Genomic DNA, 22,671 nt, shown 5'->3' on the forward strand with positions numbered 1-22,671 from the left:
AGACTTGGATTATAACCCTGGGTTTTTGTTTGTTTGTTTTACCGACAGAGATGTCCAGAGGGTCATTTGAAAATTGTGCAGCATAGAGGGCAATGTTTCATTGATAGGATTGTTCTGTATATTGCACCCAGCCACTCTTAAAACCAAAAATGCTCTCATAAATTTCCATTACGCTGTCTGTGGGGCGGTACTGTCCTTTTTGAGAATCACCGCCCTGTCCTGACTTCAGTGGGACACCATGTAGCAACTTAGAGCCCTAGGAGCTACCTTAGGTCAAAAAGCTTAACATACGTCTATGCATAGGGACAGTGCTCTAGAAATCTCTAATTATCTACTTAGCCCCTTTTCACTAATTTACTAGATTTTAAGATTACTGTGAAATTTATTAGAAACAAGCCCCCATGCATAAAAGGCCCACACGCAGAACCCTAGATACACTTGAAATTTTTTTCTATTAGGATAAAAATGTAGATAACATAAAATTCACCATTCTAATCATTTTTAAGCAATAGTTCAGTGCCACTAAGAATAGTCACACGGTTGGGGTGGCTGGGTGGCCCAGTTGGCTAAGCCTCCTGACTTGATTTTGGCTCAGGTCATGATCCTCGGGGTGGTGAGATGGATCTAGCCCGCTGTCAGGATCGGCATGGAGCCTGTTTAAGATTCTCTCTTTCCCTCTCTCAGTCCCTTCCCCTCTCCCCCTTAAAAAAGAACAGTCACACTGCTGTTCAAGCACCATCGCTGTGCATCTTTGGAACTTTTACATCAGCCCAAACTGAAGGTCTGTACCTATTAAACAATAACTCCCCCCATATCCCCCTCCCCCCCAGCCCTTGGCAACTACCATTCTACCTTCTGTCTGTATGAATTTGACTGTTTTGTATCCTTCATGTAAGTGGAATCATTCAGTAATTGTCCTTTTGTGTCTGGTTCACTTCACTTAGCATAATGTCTTTGGAGTTCACCCATGTTGCATGTATCAGAATTTCCTTCCCTTTTAGGGCTAATATTGCCTTGCATGTATTTACCATATTTTGTTTATCCATTTGTTTATTGATGGACATTTTAATTCTTTCCACCTCTTGGGTGTGGTGATTAATGTTGCTGTGAATGTGGGTGGTACAGGTATAGGTATCTCTTTAAGACTGTTTTTAGGGGGCACCTGGGTGGCTCAGTGGATTAAAGACTGTTTTTAGTTCTTGTGGTATGTACCCAGAAGTGGAATTTGCTAGATCACATCACATAGTAATTTTATTTTTTAGAATAAAAAATTCTGTTTTTCTTATTTTAAACTGCCAGATCGTTTTCCATAGTGGCTGTTCTGTTTCACATTCCCACCAACAGAGCACAAGGGTTCTGCTTTCTCCACGTCCTTGTCTACATTTGCTCTTTTCCATTTTTACAACAGTAGCCATCCTTATGAGTGTGAGATATATCTTAGTGTGGTTTTGATTTGCCTTTCCTAATAATTAGGATGCCGAACTTATTGGCCAGTTGTTATAAGTTATTATACTTATAAGAAGTGAATCTTCTTTGGATAAATGTCTGATCAGGTTCTTTGTCCATTTTTTTAGTTGGGTTCTTTGTCTTTTTTATTGAGTTGTAGGATATATATATATATATATATATATATATGTGTGTGTGTGTGTGTGTAAAATACATAAATATTCTGCATATTAATATATTATATATATTATATTATATAGTTGTATAATGTATATATAATATATAGGTATTCTGCATACTTAATCCCTTGTTAGGTATATAATTTGAAAACATTTTCTCCATTTTGTGGGCTGTCTTTTCATTTTCGTTTTAGTATTTTTGATGCACAAGTTTTTAATTTTTGTGAAATCCTATTTAACTGTTCTTTTCTTTCATTGCTTGTCATTTTGATGTCAGATCAAAGAAACCATTGCCAAATACAAAGTCGTGAAGATTTTCCTATGTTTTCTTCTAAGAGTTTTATAGTTTTATCTCTTGCATTTAGGCTTTTGAAATGTTTTGAGGTGGCCTTAGCATATGGTATAAAATTATGGTCCAACTTTGTTTTTTTGCATGTGGATATCTAACTTACTAGGTTTTTAACTTTCAACTTTCAGAATTGTTGTTATAGTCTTAATGATGTTACCATTTCAATGTCTTAATCTCCTTTTCACATGTTACTTTTTTCTACTTAATTTTTAAAATATTCTGCTTATTTTTCTAATTTGTTATGAGGTCATTTTTATTCTTAAAGATGTGCACATTTTTGTGTGTTTATGAAATTATTTTAGCTTTGTCTCTTTTTCAACATTCTCTTCAACTATCCTATTTTTTATCTCTTACCTTTTGTTACTGCCACCAGATACTCACAGACCTCATTTCAATAATGTTTTTCATTGTAAGATTATTATTTTTATTACAAGATATGTGATTATTATAAAATTAATTTGCAAAAAGAAGTCAGAAAATAAAAAAACATAATCTTAGCCTCAAAGGATAACAATTTACTGTATATCCTTTCAGGTACTGATTGATTAGATATGTAATTAGATATGTACATACTCATATATATATTTGATCTGTTCACACACTTTTGTAGCCTGCATTTTTTTCACATTAGATATCCTATACTTTTTTCTATGTTGATTCATGTAGAATTGTCACATTTTTAATGATTATATAAAAATATATTCAGGGGAGCCTGGGTGGCTCAGTGGGTTAAGCCTCTGCCTTCAGCTCAGGTCATGATCTCAGGGTCCTGGGATTGAGCCCCGCATCGGGCTCTCTGCTAGAAGGGAGCCTGATTCCCCTTCCCTCTCTGCCCACTTGTGATCTCTCTCTCTCTGTCAAATAAATAAATAAAATCTTTAAAAAAGAGAAAAAAAAGATATATTCATATGGTTCTATCATAACTTGTTTAATAAACTCCTTCTTCCTGGACATTTATGTTAACTATATTCTTTTTGTATTGTTAAAATGCATATATGTATTAAGGACAGATATCGAGAAAGGATCATAGTGTTTGGATTTAGAAAATTTAAAAAAGTATTTAAAGGTTTTAAAAACTATATTGTCTGTTGCCTTCTGAAAGGCTGTAACAATTCTCAGTAATAGTATATAAGCATATTCAGACTTCCACACCATGTCTTAAAAGTCACCCTACTGGTTTGATTAAAAATATTTTATCCCTTTTTTTGAATGATAGACTCTTTTTTTTATGTTTACAGAGCTTGTAATTTCTTCCTGTGCTTTGTTTTTTATTTCTTTATTGTTACCTGTTCTCTCCTTATTCTGTTTATTGGTTTCATCTTATCTGTTTTATTTTTTTTTAAAAAGATTTTATTTATTTGACACATGCAAAGGGGGGGCAAAGAGAGAAAGAGGAAGAAGCAGGCTCCCCACTGAGCAGGTAGCCCGGGTGGGACTTGATCCCAGGACCCTGGGATCTTGACCTGAGCTGAAGGCAGATGCTTAACTGACTGAGCCACCCAGGTACCCCATCATCTCATCTATTTTAAATAATAATTTTTTTCATCACCCTCTTTCTGTGCTGCTTTCCCCATTTATTTTTATTTTCATTATTGTCAGAATTTTTTAAAGTATATTATATATATTTTTTGGATTTAAAATAGGGAGCAAGGAAAAAATAGGGAATAAGAATTATGAATTGAGAGATGATGATTTTAGGAAGATTCAGTGTCATACATTTGGCACTTAGGGTGACTTTTTCTAGCCACTTGCTTCATAAGAGAGGCTCCTGCCTCTCTTTAATAAAGCTTTAGAATGACTGTGTTTGAAATGAGCAGTCTAAAGACCTACAGGCTAAAATTTCCTCCTGAGGGAATATTTTGCTAGTACTAGAATCATACTGAAGTAGTAGAAATACATCATTTTCTCATACCAGACACCACCTGTATGCTTAGGTATAAAATCTTTGGATTTCTACTTTAGATAAAATCACGAATCTTTCAGAAAATTGTGCTGTCAGAAATGCTACACAATGGAAGTGGGGGGGTGTCTTATGAATGTTCCATTTAGAAAAGGTTTGGTTTTACTGAGCAAGGAACAAAGTGTTATTGAAAGTTTTGGGATGATTTCCTGGGAAGGAAGTAAATAGAATATCTGTAATCAGGTTTTTAAAATATTCTTAAATTATCTATTATTATTTTCACCAAACTTCTTTAACTTTTAGAAACATCTTCACTGCAATATGAACCACACAGTTTGCCCAATTAAAGTGTTGTATGAGTCAGTGATTTTTAGTATATTCACAGCGTAGTATAGGCATTACCATCACCAATTTTAGAACCTTGTTACCCAGAAGAAATCCCATATCCTCTATTAGTAACCTTCCATTTCCCCTAAACCCCACCTCAATCCTAAGCAACCATTAATCTCCTTTTGTCTCTAAGTTTGACATTTCCAAACATTTCATATAAATGGAATCATATAATATGTGGCCTGTGTTTGACCCCTTTGACTCAGAATAGTGTTTATAAGGTTGATTCATGTTGTAGCATCTATCAGTACGTCTTTTTATGGTGGAGTAATATCTATTGTTTACATATATGGATATGCCACATTCTGTTTATCTACTCATCAGTTGATGGATATTTAGGTTGTTTCTGTCTTTAGGCTATTAAGGAATAATGGTACCATGAACATTCAAGTACAGATTTTTACCTGGGCTTATGTTTCATTTCTCTTGGGTATGTATTTAGGAGTGGAAATGTTGGATCAAATGATAACTCTCTAACATTTTGAAGAACTGTCAGAGTATTTTCCGAAGTGGCTGCCCCACTGTACATCCCTGCCACTAGTGTATGAGGGTTCCAGTTTCTCTATGCCCTCCCCAATAGTTGTTACTCTCTCTGATTTAGCTACTTTGGTGGGTGAGAAGTAGCATCTTATTGTAGTTTGGATATGCATTTCCCAGATAACTATTGATGCTGAGTATCTTTTCATGTTTATTAACTCTTCAAACTTAAAGTATAATAAATCCCTAGTAGAAGCCCTAACCTAGTATTTAGATCCATTGGTGAGGATGAAACAAGGGAACACATCATATCTCATTAATTCAGAGATACACATTGCATCTTTTTTTTCTTCCAAGATTTTATTTAAATTCAAGTTAGCTATCATATAGTATAGTATTAGTTTCAGGAATAGAATTTAGTGATTCATCACTTACAGAGAACACCCAGTGCTCATTACAACAAGTTCCCTCTTTAATGTCTGTCACCAGTGTAACCCATCTTCCTACCCACCTCCCCTCCAGCAACCTTGAGTTTGTTCTCTGTAGTCAAGAGTCTCTTAAGGTTTCCCCCTCTGTGTTTATCTTATTATTTTTCCTTCCCATCCTCTTTGTTCATCTGGTTTGTTTCTTAAATTCCACATGAGTGAAATCACATGGTATTTGTCTTTCTCTGACTTTTTTCACTTGGCATAATATACTCTAGTTCCATCTACACCATTGCAAATGGCAAGATTCCATTCTGTTTGATGACTGACTACTAGTCCATTGTGTATGTATATACATATGCACACCACATATTCTATATCCATTCATTAGCCAGTGGGCATTTGGGTTCTTTCCATTCTTTGGCTGTTGTTGATAATGCTGCTATAAACATTGGGGTGCATGTGCCCCTTCACATCAGTATTTTTATACTTAAAAAAAAAATTTTTTTTTAAGATTTTATTTATTCATTTGACAGAGATCACAAGTAGGCAGAGAGGGGGAGAAGCAGGCTCCCCGCTGAGCAGAGAGCCCGATGCGGGGCTTGATCCCAGGACCCTGAGATCATGACCAAAGCTGAAGGCAGTGGCTTAACCCACTGAGCCACCCAGGCGCCCCAGTATTTTTATACATTTTTGGATAATTACCTAGCGGTGCAATTGCTGGGTCACCGGGTGGTTCTATTTTTAACTTTCTGAGGAACCTTCATACTGTTTTCTAGAGTCCACCAGTTTGCATTCCCACCAACAGTGTAAGGTGTGAGGTGGTATCTCACTGTGGTTTTGATTTGTATTTCCCTGATGAGTGTGATGTTGAGCAACTTTTCATGTGTCTTTTGGCCATTGGATGTCTTCTTTGGAGAAATGTCTGTTCGTGTCTTCTGTCCATTTCTTCAAAGCATTATTTTTTGGAGTGCTGAGTTTGATAAGTTCTTTATAGATTTTGGCTACTAGTCCTTTATCAGATATGTCTTTGATATGAGTGCCTCATATACCAAGTGTAATATGGCTTTAGTAAAAACAGCTTGAAAAAAGAAAATCTAGACATTTAAGAAGTTTACTGATTATGGTTCTATAGTCCTAGAGCAACTTGTTCAACTAGAACCTAAAGTATTCTCAAGTTAGGTTCAAATATTCTTTCTCTTATACTTCATCAGATTAAATTTCTGAGTAGCTCATGGTGTGAAGCCTTTTTGCTTTTTTAGACCTGATTAGTGTGCCAGTGCTTGTGAAGCTATTTTATCATGTTCTAGCCAGTGATTTGGTGCTTTATTTATCCTCATTTTTGAATAAAAACTAATTCCCTATTTCCTTGTAAAACATTATTTTTTTTTTTATATTTATTCAGGGACTTTTGCCTATTTTCTTTTTTATAAACTTGAGATCTCTGTGTGTCCGTGTGCGTGAAGGAGTGCAGGGATTTAGTTAAAGCTGCTCGGTTATTTATCATTGTTAGACTCGCCCTCATTCAGTGGAGACGGCTGATGAGAAAAAGCAATGAGGCCTTGTCTTTTATTGATCTCCGTGGAACTTTGACCCTGTACAGAAACTGGGTACAGCCAGAGAGCCAGAATAAAAACAATTTATTATTGTTGTTTATATGAAATCTACACGTTAACACAACTGCATGAGTCAGGATGGTACAAATAATTTTAATCATTTCCAGCAGTGTAATCCAGAGTTCTGTTGTGGCCCATTACCTCTCTCTCTCCCCCTGTTGTCTTTTTATTGTGATAGGAATACCTAACATGAGATCAGTTCTCTTAACAAAATAATTAAGTGGACAATACAATATTGTTAACTATGGGCAATGTGGAGTTGCCCCATTTCTTTTTAATTTGTATGTGATGTAAAGTGACATCTAACAAAACTATATATATATATATGTTATATATTTTATATATATATATATATACCTTCTACAGTAGAGAACTGGGGAGAATAACAATCCCATTGACAGATGATATTGTTTAATAGATCTGGCATCAGATTATTAATAGATCATTACTTTTACTGAGCAAATTTGCTTCTGTGTAATTTCAGTTATTGATCTTAATTCAGCCTTCTGGAGTGTCGCACAGTAACTTCTGTTTCCACATGAGAGCTCTTCAGCTATTTATCAGACAGCCTGTTTTCCCTGATGTTTTTCTTCTGTTAACTTCTTCAGCCTTTGTCTGAATGAAGCAGTTCATAGACCTGTATACCTCTCTGGACATACTCCCATTTATCAAAATCCTTTCTAGAACAGTGGTTTAAAAAAGTATTTCAGTTATTAGTGGAGCAGTGGAAAAATGTAGGGTATAGTTCTTATATTTTGGAATCATACGTGCTTGTACATGTTTTATTTGTATTAACTTTTCTGTAACTTTTTACTGTCATCTTCTTTTTATTAATTTAGTTCTTCCAGGGAATTACTGGATACATTAATTTGTTAAGCTACATTTGTAGCAGGTGTTGATATTTTAAGTCAACTGCATGTATTAATCACTTCCTCTGAGTAGCCGTTCCTTACCACACAGTCTGTAGTGTTTCCTGCAGCCTGTTTCTCCCCGCTCATGAGACCAGGGACCACAACTCTTATTTCCACTCACTCTGTCCTTTATGTCCAGCACTGAGCCTGCCATATAAGGGGTACTTCACGTATGAAAGAAAAAACACCGTGATTGTTCATTTCCTTTACACCTTCCTAGAATCAGAGCGCTTGTCTTAACTTTGACTTGATTGCCTAACATAGTTGTTGACACCAAGTTGCTAGAATTCTGGTTGTATGGATTAGATAGACTCTTTTGAACATTGACACAGCTGGAAAATGGTTGCAGGCATGGGAAAGAGGTGAGACTACAAGGCCTTGGGTTCAAATCCAAGGATCTTTGGGATGCTGTGCCAATAAATTTGCATTGAAGAGTTGATACAAATTTAAATATTTGAGAAAAGCAGTTTTGGAAAGAGTATAAAAATTGGGAGATTGGGTAATTAAGTTTTGAATATGTTGATATGCAGGAGGAAGTGTCCTCTGTACTGATGGGACTTGTATTTGTCAAAAACTGACTGTCTTGGGATGCCTGGGTGGCTCAGTCAGTTAAGCATCTGACCCCGGGATCCAGCACCGCCCCTCCCTCCCCCTCAAGCTCCCTCCTTATAGGGGAATCTGCTTCTCCCTCCTCTCCCTCTCCCCCACCTCGGCATACTCTCTTTCACGTGTACTCTCTCGTGCGCTCTCGGGCAAATAAAATCTTAAAAAAAAAAAACCCTAAAAACTATCTAAGGGAAAATCCTAAAAAAATGCAAACATACCTTGAATATTTTCTTTTAAAAATAAGTAGTGTACTTTTATTTAGCAATCTTTTGATGTAGGATTGAATGAAAAATCCACAGTTAACATCATACTTAGTAGTGAAAAACTGAAAGATTATGGCCTTTTTTTTTTTTAGTATGCCTCACTCATTATAGTTCAGAATTGTCTTTTTACACATATGAAATAGACCTCTTATTTCCACTTTCTATTTCTTTTAAGTCAGAATTTAAAGATACCTGTAAAGGAATCTGAATGAAGAATCCTACTAGATTTAAAAATATTTTCCCTTCCATTTAACAGTAACTCATGGCTTACTTGATTCAGTAGCCTTGATTAGAGCTTGCTTTATTGGGTCTTTCCAAGACATCCAATTCAGTTTTTAGAAGAAAACCAAAACAACAACAACAACAAAAACCCTGAAATGTTTTATTTTGTATATGTTGATTGGCATAATATTTAATTTTAAAAAATTTCTTAAAAGATAAACAGATCACAAAGGGAAGAAAAGAATAGACTTAAAGCGTACAGCCCAGACTTCTGGTTATCCCCAGTATCTACTGTCCCTCAGTATTTATTTTCTAGAATATAGCCACACAGCAAGGAGCCAAGTGAGGCCAGGAGGCTAGGTTCTGCTCCTGGGGATGTGAGTGGAAATGATGGTTACATTTTTTGAGTTAACACACTTAAAAGGAAAGAGTATTTCCTCCACTTCCCTTGCTTGTTCTCCCTCCCACTGCCTGCAGGGTTTGTGTACAGGTGGGATCACAGACAGACAACCACTGAGTTGGAAGCCTGTGAAGTTGTGAAGATGGCAGAGTAGTAAGGCGAAAAGGCACTTGGACTCCTAACATTATCACGCTGACTGTGACCTCTGAACTGCTTACGCTTGGACTACTATGTGAAAGAGAGGTGCTGCCATTCTTTCTCTTATTTAGATCACTTCCTTTGCCTGAACCAAAATATTTTGGAAAACTCTAAACCCCAAGCACCCACCTCCCTATTGTAATCATCAGTTTGTTCTCTGTGGTTTAAGATTTATTTCTTGGAGGGTGTGTGTGTGTGTGTGTGTGTGTGTGTGTGTGTGTGTGTGGCTGTTTCAGTTCAGTCCCAGAGATAAGTCAAATTATTTGTCTTTCTCTGACTTATTTTGCTTAGCATTATACTCTCTAGGTCTATCCATGATGTTGCAAATAGCAAGATTTTATTCTTTTCTATAGCTGAATAATATTCCATTCCATTCCAACATACCACCTCTTCTGCATTCATCTGTTGATGGACGCTTAGGCTGTGTCCATAGTTTAACTATTGTAAATAATGCTTCAAGAAGCATAGAGGCTTTGAATTAGAGTTTTTTTGGTGGGGGGTGGGGGGGGTAAATACCTAGTAGTGTGATTAATGGATCATAGGGTAGTTTTATTTTTAAAACTTTTGCGGGGGGGGGGGATGCTGCACACTCTTCCACAGTGGCTGCACGGGTTTACATTCCCACCAGTAAGGCACGAAGCTTCTTTGTTCTTCACATCCTCACCAGCACTTGTTGTTTCTTGTGTTTTTGATTTTATCCATTCTGACAGGTGTGAGATGGTATCTCATTGTAGTGTTGATTTGCATTCCCTGATGATGAGTGATGTTGAGCATCTTTTCATGTGTCTGTTGGCCGTCTGTAGGTCTCCTTGGGAGAAATGTCTGTCCACATCTTCTGCCCTTTTTAAATTGGATTACATGTTTTTTGGATATTGAGTTGTATCAATTCTTTGTATTTTTTGGATACTAACCCTCTATTGGATATGTCATTTGCAGATATCGTCTCCCATTCAGTAGGTTGCTTTTTAGTTGTGTTGATGGTTTTCTTCATTGTGCAGAAACTTTTTATTTTAATGTAGTCCCAGTAGGTTATTTTTGCTTTTATTTCCCTTGCCTCGGGAGACCTATCTAGAAAAATGTTTGCTACGGTCTATGGTCAGAGAATACTGCTTGTGCTCTCTTCAAGGATTTTTATGTTTTCAGATCTCACACTTAGGTCTTCAAACCATATTGAGTTTATTTTTGTGTTTGGTGAAAGAAGTTGTCTAGTTTCATTCTTTGGCATTTACCTGTCCAGTTTCTCAATACCATTTGATGAAGGGAATGTCTTTTTCCCATTGTGTGGTCCTTTGTCCTTTGTGAAAGGTTAATTGATCATATAATTATAGGCTTATTTCTAGGTTTTTCTGTTCTATTCCATTCCACCAAAAGCATGGTGTCACATAGAAATGGTTTAATCTGAGTTGGTGAAAATAGAAAAATAGAATGGTAGTATATGCATCCGATTACTTGAGGGAAGTGTTTAAAGTGGTGAGAGAATGACCTTAGTTCACATCAGGTGTGTAATACATGGTCATCCAAGTCCCTTTGATAATTCTTCAGAGCAGACTGTGGATAGTAGGTAAAATTTGGGGTGGATACCGGAGAAAGTATAATATCCGTGTCTCCTAAATATGATTAGAAACCATTACTTACGTATTAATAGTGAGGGTTACAGGAGTTAATGTACACCATTTTTGTTTTAATTTAGCCTAAAATCAACTCACCTCCTGCTGAACTCCTACCTACTGATTAGTAGAGAAAATTACAAAATGTTCAATGTTGCTTAAGCCTTAGTCCAGTCGGATTATTTAAACAGCCCATTTATTGTTTAATTGAATTATTATTAACATATAATGTTACATTAGTTTCAGATGTACAACCTAGATTTGACAATTCTATACATTACTGGACCGTCACCACAATAAGTGTGGTCATCATACAGTGTTGTTACAGTATTGTTGACTATATTCCTTATGCTGTATTGTTCATTTCCATGACACACTCATTTTATAACTAGAAGTTTGTATTTCTTAATGCCCTTTACCTGTTTCACCCATGCCTTCCCCCCCACCCTGCAACCACCAGTTTGTTCTCTGTATTCGTAAGTCTATTTGGTTTTGTTTGTTTGTTTGGTTGGTTGGTTGGTTTTGTTTTCACTTTTGTTTTTCTGATTTCTCATATAAGTGAAATCATATTGTATTAGCGTTTTACTCTCTGACTTATTTCACTTAGCATAACATCCTCTAGGTCCATCTATGTTGCAAATGGCAAAATTTCTTTCTTTTTTATGGTTGAGTAAACAGCCCATTTATGTAGTTTTCAGATGAAAATGTTTTATCATTTGCCATCCTCCACTCCTGGCTGTTATCCCTAATTGGTATGGGGGGTCAGTGTGTGAGTGGGAAGAAGGGCAGAGTGACTTACTCCAACTCACTGTAGCAGGGCCAAAGTCTTAGATGTGCTATGCTCTGCCTCTTCTGGTCTTGAACACAGTGGCTCTTACCTAGGTGGTCCTGGCTTCACAGTTGAAGTGTCTTGTGCTATTAATTATGGCTTGCAGAGAGCCTTCCTGCTTGAGCTGCCTCTAAGTGTGGCCTGATAATCTGTCACCCAAGTCTCTCTAGGGTTGTGGTTATCCCGCCTGCCATATGGGCCATGTGTTAGACCCAGTGTCTGTCATCTTAGTTCCCACACTCCCTGAAAATTGGAAGTACCTTGGTCGGGAAGGCTCAGCTTCAGATACTCCCCTCCCTAAACGTGGTGTGGTCATTTTTAGTCTCCATGTTGGTAAGGGGCTCTAGTTAGGATAAAGTAGGGGAAGATAGGGATGGTCATGAAAGTTTTGTTAGTAAAAGTAATTTGCTGTGATTAGATTGTGAGATTTATATGCATGAGTGATGATAAGGGAATGTGGGTTTGAAACAAATGAGATTCAGAAAGATAATTTTATTCAGATTTGATCATGAGAGAGATATGACCAAGTTTTTCTAAATAAATTGCACAATTTTAAGTCAGTGTTATATACAACATAAAAATTAGGGAATTACAGAAATATTTGAAGTATAAAATTGCTTAAGATACAAATATTTAATGCTATACCTCTTTAAATGTTCTTTTTGCACTAGCTGGCCGGTTAGCTCAGTTGGTTAGAGCGTGGTGCTAATAAATACATTTTTTGCATAAATATATATTTACATATAGCTTAAAAAGGTATGTTTGGTTTTCCTCTATAAATTGTTCTTTTTTTGTCAATTTTAATTCATCATGCATTAAATCTATGTTTTGATACTCTTTAATCACTGATATTTTTCCCTATTCTGTACTTTGCCTTTCCACTTCATTTATGGTGATTAAAAAAAAAAATGTTGGTAGGTTTGGGGACTTCTTTGTTTGGTTTATATATATATATTTATATATTTGCTTATATATTTAAACCTAAACAAATTTAAAAAAATTTATGTCAGTATAAAGTCAAACTCTGTACCAAAGAAACCTAATCTGACCATGGCCTAATGAAGATGGATGCTTATTCCTTCCAGGTAACAAATCTGAGGTTAAGTAGTGTTGAGGTGCTCTCTTTGTATAGGCATTCAGGGACCCAGGTTTCTTCCTTCTTGTTACCCCAGCATTGTCTTATGCCCCTGGGCATTGTCTTAATCCATATAGTTAGAACAAGACCACAAGCATATCTAATTTCTGGCTCATACAAAGGATCAGGAGAGAGATGCCAAGGCTGCATTTTCCTTTTATACACATCATATGCTCTGATGGGAGATGTGGTGATGTTACACCTAGCAGCAAGTAAGGATGGAAAATACAGTCTTTAGCTGTCATGTTCTCAGCCAGTACTCCTATTACAATAGAAGAGAACCTGTTTTAATGGGCAATCACAAGCTCCCACCACACTTTTTTTTTCTTTCCAGTCCAGAATTCTCCCTTTTCGTAGTTCATGGACATATTGCTACGTTTTTTCATACTTTCTTCATGGTGTATTTCCTTCCTGCCCGCCAGAAAATGTGTTTATTGTATTCCTGCCATGTGCTAAGTATAGGAGAAAGCTTTGGGGATATTGTGGTAAAAAAAAATCACTGGGGGTGCCTGGATGGCTCAGTTGGTTAAGCATCTGACTTTGTCTGGGGAGCCTGGTTGGGAGGGGCTCCCTGCTCAGCGGGAGTCAGTTTCTCCCTCTCCCTCTGCCCCTTCCTCTGCTGCTCCCTCCACATCTTCCCCTCCCTCCGCTGTCCCCTTACTGCTCAGGCTCACTGTCTCAAATAAATAAATAAAATCTTAAAAGCAAAACAGGGCTTTCTTTCTTCATAGCTTATAGTTCAGTACCTGTGAGAGACATTAAATCGGCAATTCTAGGAGTGATCCATGGACCCTGGGGTCTCTGAGACCATGTTGCTTGCCTTTGTAATTGTGTTGTCCTTTGTTATGATAGTGCCAAAATACTAATTGGTTAAACTACCAAGTCAAGTCAGTGGACCTAAATTGTACCAGCAGTCTTTGTAGTCTTCATTACTATGCACTTGTGATAAAAAATGCTGAAGTTGTAAAAATCAGTATTTTTATGAAATCATGACCATTAGGTAATGTACGTGTAATACACGGTGTAACCAAACAGGAGGTGTGCCCAAAGGACTTTGCCATGTTCCAAAGCATGTTGCTTATCTTGAGGAAAAACAGTTGTGTGGTTGCTTGAGTTGTGATTTGAACTAGTTGCTCTTTTCTTGGAATACCACTTAGACTTGAAAGGAATTATGGTTAGTCCTACTTTGGGATTTGGCAGAGTTAGTTTGTCACTTCAAAGAAAACAGCTAACAGTGTTAGTTGCCAATAATAAAATTAGAGATTTTGAGCAAAAAAAATTTTTTGAAATTAAAAAATTGTATCCCTGGCACTGAGAGCCTGATATCTTCCCAAGACCTAGACTCTTTTCTGATGAAATTACAGGTAATATTAAAAAGGTAATTAAATAAATACATATACTGTAGGTAATATATATTCTTCTTACTATGTCATTACCATTTTGTATTGAAAATACATCAATATTGAGTTCTGCAGAGCTCAGCGAACTAATTTCCAAATCAGACATGGGTAAAATACCCATCCAAGTACAAGGGAGACATATGAACTTTAAACTCTCAGAAGTATGAACAGTTCATAGAAATGCATTATTAACCAGTCTTTAAGCTACCCTCTTCAAATTTTGATATAGAATCGAAGAAGACTATCCACAGTCATCTATACATGCTATGAAATTGCTCTTTCCTTTTCTAACTACACAATTATGTGAAAACAGATTTTCTTTATATACTTCAACCAAAGTAATAAGTAATTGCGCCATATTAAATGCAGAAGTATATATTAGAATAGAGAAGCCAGCTTCCTTTTAATAAGCTGTTTGCAGAAATGAAAGACAACATTACTTATCTCACATTTGAAGGGTGGAGGAAGATAAAGTTAGTTTATGTTTTTTGTAGGTAGTCAACAATTAACTGACTACAGTTACTCTGATCACTAATCAAGAAAAAAATGTGACCCTTCCTGGGGTTCCTGGGTGGCTCAGTTGGTTTTGTGACTACCTTTGGCTCAGGTCATGATCCCAGCCCAGGGTCCTATGATTGAGCCATTCTTGCTCAGTGTCATAGTATGGAACCTATTTCAAGCATGAAAGCCTTAGGAATTAGTTTTATTGAGAGTTAACAATGAGAAAGTTGGCCATTTGGAGAGTCTAAATTTTGGTGTTTATAGTCATTATCCAGTTATCGTTATATCCTAGAATACCAGATATGTCCCATAAATATGTATATATTTACTTAAATAAGTTCAGAGGCTTTTTATAGGTAAGTAAAAAGGATTTTTAGGCTATGACCCCTGTCGAGGAATAAAATTAGAAACAAAATCTTCTCCCAACCTAGAAATCCTCCTTGTAAACGTATCAGAGGAAAAACAAAAAACAAAAAACAAAAAAAAAACACTTGTTTTTGAATAAGCATTGAACCAGAGTGTGGTGTATATTAGAGGCAGTGCACTAAGATCTTGCAAAGACAGAAAGGAATCTCCTCTCCTCATATAGCCAAACGGATACAACGTACTACATACCTGTTTTCAAGTTAGACCTAACTAGTGCTTAAGAGGCTTGACACCTTATGCACACAGTTCCTTGGGTAGATCATTGGTGTTAGCTAATTGGCCTTATCTGGAGGAGAAGCATATCTCTTATCTTTATGACAGGAGGTAGTTTTGCATCTTGGAGCAAGGCACCCATCCAAGTTAGACCCCCTACCCTTCTACAGAAACTGGGAGATAGGGGTGCTCTCTTCTTTGATGTTCACATTTCAAAGAAGTGGCTCCCAATCTCTTGAGAAGGATGTTTTGGGTTATAAAGCTGACCAAAAAAAAAAAAAAAAAGCCTATTTGTTTTCTAAAATATGTGCACACACACATTTGAAAGAGAGGAAAAGTATTTACAATTACAATTTTTCTCAAGTAAATGTTCTAAGGACAAGGAGGGGAGGGTTATCTTTCCCCTTACTTTCCACAGGTTTAATTAAGCCTCATATTTTTAATTTATATTTGCCCTCACACCTTCTTTATTGCTTCTGTCGTAAATATAAGGACCTTAATCTTGTTGATTGTGTGGCTGCAGTGTGATAAACAAAAGTGACTTTACATGTAATTTGGTTTTATTCCAGTTTGAATTAAATTATACTGTAGCTTTATTCACTGTAAAAATTTGAAGTTGTTAAATTCCACATAACATTTAGGATTCCTTAAAAGTAGAGTTGGTAGCCCAGGAATTCAGAATAAGATAATGAAATTGCCATCTTAATAGCTGAATAGCCTCTGATATTGGGCAGCTTAAATCCTGAAGCCAGGAGAATTGGATGAAGAACCTTCTTGCGGGGGCGGGGTATTTGTTTTCTGAAGTCAGAGGTACTTTGCTTTTAAACTGTTTGCAGTTAAAAGTTTAGATTTCCTATACTGCTCCTTAACAAAATCAGGGGCAGACACTATTTGATTATTATTTTTTAAATGGCAAATTATATAATTCTAGTCTAGAATTAAAATCTATCTAACCAAGTTTCCTTTACTTAGATACTGTCTGTGTTTTGGTTCCTTCCCCCTACTTGTCCTTACTTGATGTGTTTCCTTTTCCTGAATCTCTTTGTTGACCTTCAACCGCCAGGAGTTTCCTCTTGGTGTTACCATGGTGATGCTCTCTGACTTTCCATCATCTGTCTGTGCGATACCATCAGAGGCTGAACTCTGCTTCATACTCCTGCTGAGCTTCCTCTTTGCCCTCAGAGAAGCAGTTTTCTATTGGCCACTTCCTCCTTAGAGAGAGATCTGAAGGAGTGGTGGGAGGGGCGGTGCCTGGATCTTGCAGTTAGTTGGGTGTCCCACTCTTGGTTTCAGCTGACGTCATGATCTCATGGTCATGAAATCAAGCCCTGTATTGGGCTGCACGCTGAGCACAGAGTCTGCTGGAGATTCTCCCTCACTCTCTGCCCCTCCTGCTTATGCTTGCTCTCTCTCTGTCTCTCTCTGAAATAAATAAATTTTTAAAAAGAGAGAGGCCAAGGGGCCTTTTTGGTGATCCCACCTTTGACTTTATAGTGACTTTATAGCACATTAGCTTACTAGTCTACCATGACTATATTGTACACATTCTTGCCCTTTGGGAGTAAAATCTCCATTCCTAGTACTCTGAAGTCTGTCTCATTTGACAGTGACCAGCTTGTTGACAGTTACTTTGTAGATGATTTAGTCACCTTGACCAGCCTGGTGTTGTGACCACAGTGGCCACACACTTTGCTCTTTTCATACATGTTCTATATTCCTTGTTTCTCCTTGAGAGAAGGGTGCTTCCAAGCCTTTTTAATGCCACTTCTGGATTTAAGGGGAAGACACTAGCTGTCTAATTGAGTATTACTAGTAAAATTCACTTTTTTCCTTTCCCCTTCCTGTCCACTAGGTCTGAGATTTCTTCTTCTTCTTCTTCTTTTTTTTTTTTTTTTTCAAATAATACTGCTTCCTGTCAGTGTCTCAAACATGATTATACTGAGATTTTTGAGAATGACCTTTAACTCTTTCCTGTATGCTGTGTGGAAAGAATACCAGTATTTAGTATATTGGAACCCTGATCATGTAGCATTTCTGATTTCCCTATTAGGAGTCTCTGCATGGAAGTGAGAATTGAAAACTAATTACATAAAATTGCTAAGCTTTGAAACTCTTCAGCATTTCTGCCTCTAGGATATCTGTTCCTCAAAGAGCACCTTGTGACTAGCAAATAAATTAGGTAAAAATCCAATTAATAATACTCCCATTCTCAATCTTTAATGTTAAAGAGATTTGAGGATATTTTGCATCACAAGCCATTGACTTAAGATGGTCATTGCAAAGGAAGCTAAGTGTCCCTGCTATCAATTATTTTAAGAGATGTGAAGTGTACTAGAACCTAAAGATAATGTCAGGAAATTTTTTTTTTCTTATTAAAATTCTTATCTGTATATACATAGTTAAACTGGTAGTTTTTTTTGTTTTTTTTTTTTTTCTTTTTTTCACTATTTCTGATTTTACCCCATTTGGCTCTCAGACCTAACTGGCTTATATCATGTGAGCCTTTCTGGGCCTTTCAGTTGTTGACCTGTTTCACTGAAAGAACGATCCTTGGGTGGCTTTTCATCAGAGCTCACTATACCAATGGAATCCCCACTTCTGTGTATGGTTACAGGGATTTAGAAGGTCTCATCATTACAGCATGGCTGCTGCTGACTCAGTTTGCATTTCCGTAGAAACCAAGAGGGCCTTGTCAAGATAGCCCCTGCTGCAAACTACCTAGGGCATGTTAGTTGGGTGGATCTCTCTTGCATGAGAGAAATAAATGTGTGAGCCACAATGGCTACAGTGGTGCTTTTCACAGAGCCAAGTACACTATTGTTGATTAATAAATAATGGGTTATTTATCTTGGAATTGTTTTTATTGGCAGATGCCCTGAAATATTCAAAGGCTGTCTGTAAATGAAGAATGCCCTCATTGTTTATTCAGCTCCTGCTTTTCTACTTAATGTGCTGGTATCTTGGGAAAATTTCTTGAATATCAAATCACAAGTAAAATTTAAGCAGCTTTACCCGCCCCAGATTTTCAAATAGGCCATTTAACTATGATCTGTTCTCACATACCTCTGATGATTTGGATTGTGTGTGTGTGTGTAGCTAGAGGGGATGGGGTGAAGGGAACGAAGCCCAGAAGTTTGCTCTCTGATTGCAACAGGCACAAGTAGCTTAAATAAATTTAGGTACATTTCTGGTTGATTTTGTGTCTAGCACAAGTTAGCTGCTGAGAATTCAAGAATTCAAGAAATATTGCAGAATTCAAGAAACATGTGCAGAGTGAGGGGTGGCAGGGATCCTGGGGGAGTGGGTCAGGAAATGGTGGTTGATGAAGGGGTAAATTCATGGTTGATGGAGGATAAGCAGGGTGGCAAGAAGCAGCAGAGCAAATTAAATTTTGGCAGGGGAAACAATGTTTGAAGGTTTGTGGTGTGATCACAGTATGTGTTCTTGGAACTATAAGGTATTCGGTCCTGCTGGATCACACAGCACTGGAGGAAGGGCCCCGGGAAAATGGGGATATGGGGCCCGATAATACAAATCCTGGCTATGTCTCTGAAACCGTGATATATACCTCTGTGATAAGTAGCCCTGGCCAAAGACAACACGAAGGCAAGTGATGGACTTGTCATATTTTCTTTGTTTTGTGTCCTGTGCTCAAATGTTCTCTGCATCTGGCTCTCAGAAGGAGCCTGACAAGTAATTGATATAATGTGATACGTGAAGACCAGTTACTGTTAAATGTGAAGGATAGGAGGGCTCTCCCTTTACAAAGGGCCATTTGATTGGTAATATTTTTATGTTATGATGGCATAATTCTAGGGACCCAGACTGTGAAGAGACCTTGCATATGTAGAAAGGGAAGGAGTGTTTTGAAAGTGGTTTATGACTTGCGTGATAGGGAGGCTAGAAGAACATGGGAGAGACATTTCTGTCCTACATCCCGTTGCATCCCCCATGCTAGCCAGTTATGTTGGCTGTTTGTTAGAGGTTTAATGATGCTGGTTGGACATATATTGCATGAGACACAGCTGTTGCAGCATAATATTTTTCAATTATTCATTATATGGCTTCTTGGCACCACTGCCCTCCACTTCATTCTTAGGAAGAAGCAAAGGTTAAAATTAGGATAACTGACCAAACAGAACATCTTTCAAGACAGAGCAAAATTTTGAATAAAACTAATTTATAGTACTTTAAGTTATAGAAGATTGAATTTTTTAATGGTTTAGAGAATGCACACAACAATAAAAGCATTTTTTTTTCAGTTAAGTTGAAGTATTGTGAGGTAATAAACTGATGGGACCCTTTTTGACAGTTTTTCTATAGGTTATATGTTAAAGATTGTTTTGATATAGGGACTCCTGGGTGGCTTAGTCGGTTGGGCATCTGGCTCTTGGTTTTGGCTCAGGTCATGATCTCATGGGTTGTGGGATCGAGCCCCGTATTAGGCTCTTCACTCAGCGGGGATTGTCCTTCTGCCCCTCCCTACAGACAGACACACACACACACACTCTCTCTCTCTCTCTCCCTTTCCCTTTCTCTCTCAAAAGAATAAATAAATCCTTTTAAAAAAAGATTATTTTGATATACAATAAAATTTAGCTGTAAGACAGAGAAGATGTGTGTGTGTGTGTGTGTGCATGTGCGTTTACACACTCATTAATATGCTGTGTTGAGGGGGTTGGATATGTGTAAGTGATGAAGTTAAAAATCCTTTATTTTACTTTTTTTTAGGTGCTGGTGAATCTGGGAAAAGTACAATTGTGAAGCAAATGAAGTAAGTAGATTGAAAACATTAAATTTGTTTTTTATGTTTAACGTACCCTTCCATCAAAGGAAGTAAGTGTTGTTTTGCCTTTTTTTTTTCCTTTTGTCCCATTAGAATTATCCACGAAGCTGGTTATTCGGAGGAGGAATGTAAGCAGTACAAAGCAGTGGTCTACAGCAACACCATCCAGTCGATCATTGCCATCATCAGGGCCATGGGGAGGTTGAAGATCGACTTCGGTGACTCAGCTCGGGCGGTGAGTTTTTAAATTCATTATAACAGGCCTGATGAGTAGCAAGAATAACTTACATGATAATACCAGACTACGTAACACAGATTTATTTACTGTGTCAAGACCATTTTATAAAAGGAGTCAAAAGGATAGTAGTGAGTGAAGTGAGTCAGAAGCTTTAGAAGTGATAACCCAAGAATATATAGCATTGTGTAATCTCTTTATACCTAGAATTGTTTCCTTATCCATCAGATGATTTGGACAGTATTTTCTATGTAACGTGTGATACTGGGTACTCCTGTATCTCCATAGTGATTCTTGGTAGTTACTGCTGAGTTTAATGCTGACTCTTCACAATTTGTTTTCATAATCTGAAATGCTGAAATGATCTAATTATTTGTATTTATGCCCAGCTTAAAAAGCAGTCTAATCTCCTGTAATGAAAACGGTATAAAATCTTGCCTGTCTTTTGAATAGGAAAATATTGGCTGTTAGAAAATGTGGATCAGGATTTTGGAGCTAAAGGGATGGGGACCTTAGGAGAAAAGCTAGTCCCACCCCTTTATTTGATCAGTAAAAACACTGGAACCCGACATGACAGAAAGATTGCCATATGGTTAGTGGGAACGGGGCACCAGGCTGGCGCTTCCTCATTTGGTCTAGTAACTCATTTTGCATTTGATCGCAGCTTCCCTGGTCTAGTCCTTCCGACACTTTTTTCTTCATTTCACCCCACCCAGTTGTTTGCTTAATCTGTTTATTTAAAGTTTTATTATTTGTGTGTGGTTTTTTTCTTCACTGATTTATTTTTAATAACTGATAAAACTTAACCCTTCCACAAACCTTTAACTGAAATTCTAGCTTAAATTTTGATTTTTTTTTGGGTATAGAGTAGGTGTCTTATTACTATTACTACTACTGTTTTTTATAGTCCCTTGTATTTTATGTATTCAGTATATATGTGTATGTGTGCATGTGTGTGCATGCTTGCTGTCTCCCTGCTAATACTATGAGGAGTTTCTGTATTGAGACTGTAACTTTTCCTTTTTGTCTTCATAGTGTCTGGTAGAAAAAAATTTTTTTTTTTAACTTTGAGACTCAATTTGTTCTTAATAGGAAAAAAATAAGAGCATTATGAGAAAAGATATATTGGGGAAATTTAAAATAACCCTTTTTTTTATATAAGTTACTCTAACATTTCTTTGTCAGTTATTGATCCATAGATCCATATTAATTTACTAAGCTTTATCTTTTAAACAAAAATTTAAAAAGTTAGTATAATGAATTAAAATGTTCAGGCAGATTTCAAGATTATTTTGAATAATAATTCATTACCTTATAATCTTTTCTGGAAGAAGATTTGATCATATTCAGACATTTCTGCCTAATCTCCTGTTCATAGAATCTTTTCTTTTTTTATCTTTGATTGATTCATTTATCATTGATTCATTCAGCAAATGCTTTTTGAGCTCTTAATCTTACAGTGGACTACCACCTTGAAGAAGAAATGGATATAGATTGTACTTCACGCCAGTTCCAGTTATGGTGATTTAAATCGTCCATCCCAACACATAGATGGCATTCTACATTTAGATGTTATATGTGATTATTAGTTCGGTTTTGTAGCCTCCTATTTTCTGAGGCAATTGAAGGGCCAGTGCAAGCAGTATTTTGTGGAGTCTCTTTATTTCCTGTTTTTCTCTCAAGGACTGAAAGACAGAATTGACTGGGAATAACTGCTCTGTCGCCACAGACTTCAAAAAAAATATTTATTTTTTACTGGTTTTCTGATGCTTTGAAATCTACATGTGGGACTTCTTTTCTCCTCTTTGTTTCACTTAGTGGCAGTTTGAGTCACTCTTCTTAGACTCTCTAGCTGTAGCCTAGTAACTGTTTGCCTCCTACCTTCAGACTCTTCCTTCTGTTTGCTTTAGCCATTGTTACTAACTCCTTCACACAGATGTCTTCATGCTCTCACATTGCTCTTGATGGTCTGCCCCATGTCTTCTTTTTTTCATTTTCATTTTAGTTTTTTAAAGATTTTATTTATTTATTTGAGAGAGAGAGAGAGAGGGAGAGAGAGCATGAGAGGGGAGAAGGTCAGAGGGAGAAGACTCGATGTGGAGCTGGGAGCCTGATGGAGGACTCGATCCCGGGACTCCGGGATCATGACCTGAGCTG

At 37.0% G+C, this 22,671-nt stretch overlaps 1 protein-coding gene across 1 annotated transcript in view; it reads left to right on the forward strand.

Annotated features, from left to right (window-relative positions):
- The window catches only part of LOC111155312 (G protein subunit alpha i1), an 82,318-nt gene that overhangs the window by 32,355 nt on the left and 27,292 nt on the right, over positions 1 to 22,671 (forward strand). The window contains exons 2-3 of the mRNA XM_022515455.1: positions 20,225 to 20,267; positions 20,373 to 20,514. Of these exons, the coding sequence (XP_022371163.1) occupies positions 20,225 to 20,267; positions 20,373 to 20,514 (185 nt within the window). The remainder of the gene's footprint in view (positions 1 to 20,224; positions 20,268 to 20,372; positions 20,515 to 22,671) is intronic.

The sequence above is a fragment of the Enhydra lutris genome, unplaced genomic scaffold, assembly GCF_002288905.1.
Source record: "Enhydra lutris kenyoni isolate GAN:26980312 unplaced genomic scaffold, ASM228890v2 scaffoldscaffold40, whole genome shotgun sequence".
Classification (NCBI taxonomy): Eukaryota; Metazoa; Chordata; class Mammalia; order Carnivora; family Mustelidae; genus Enhydra; species Enhydra lutris.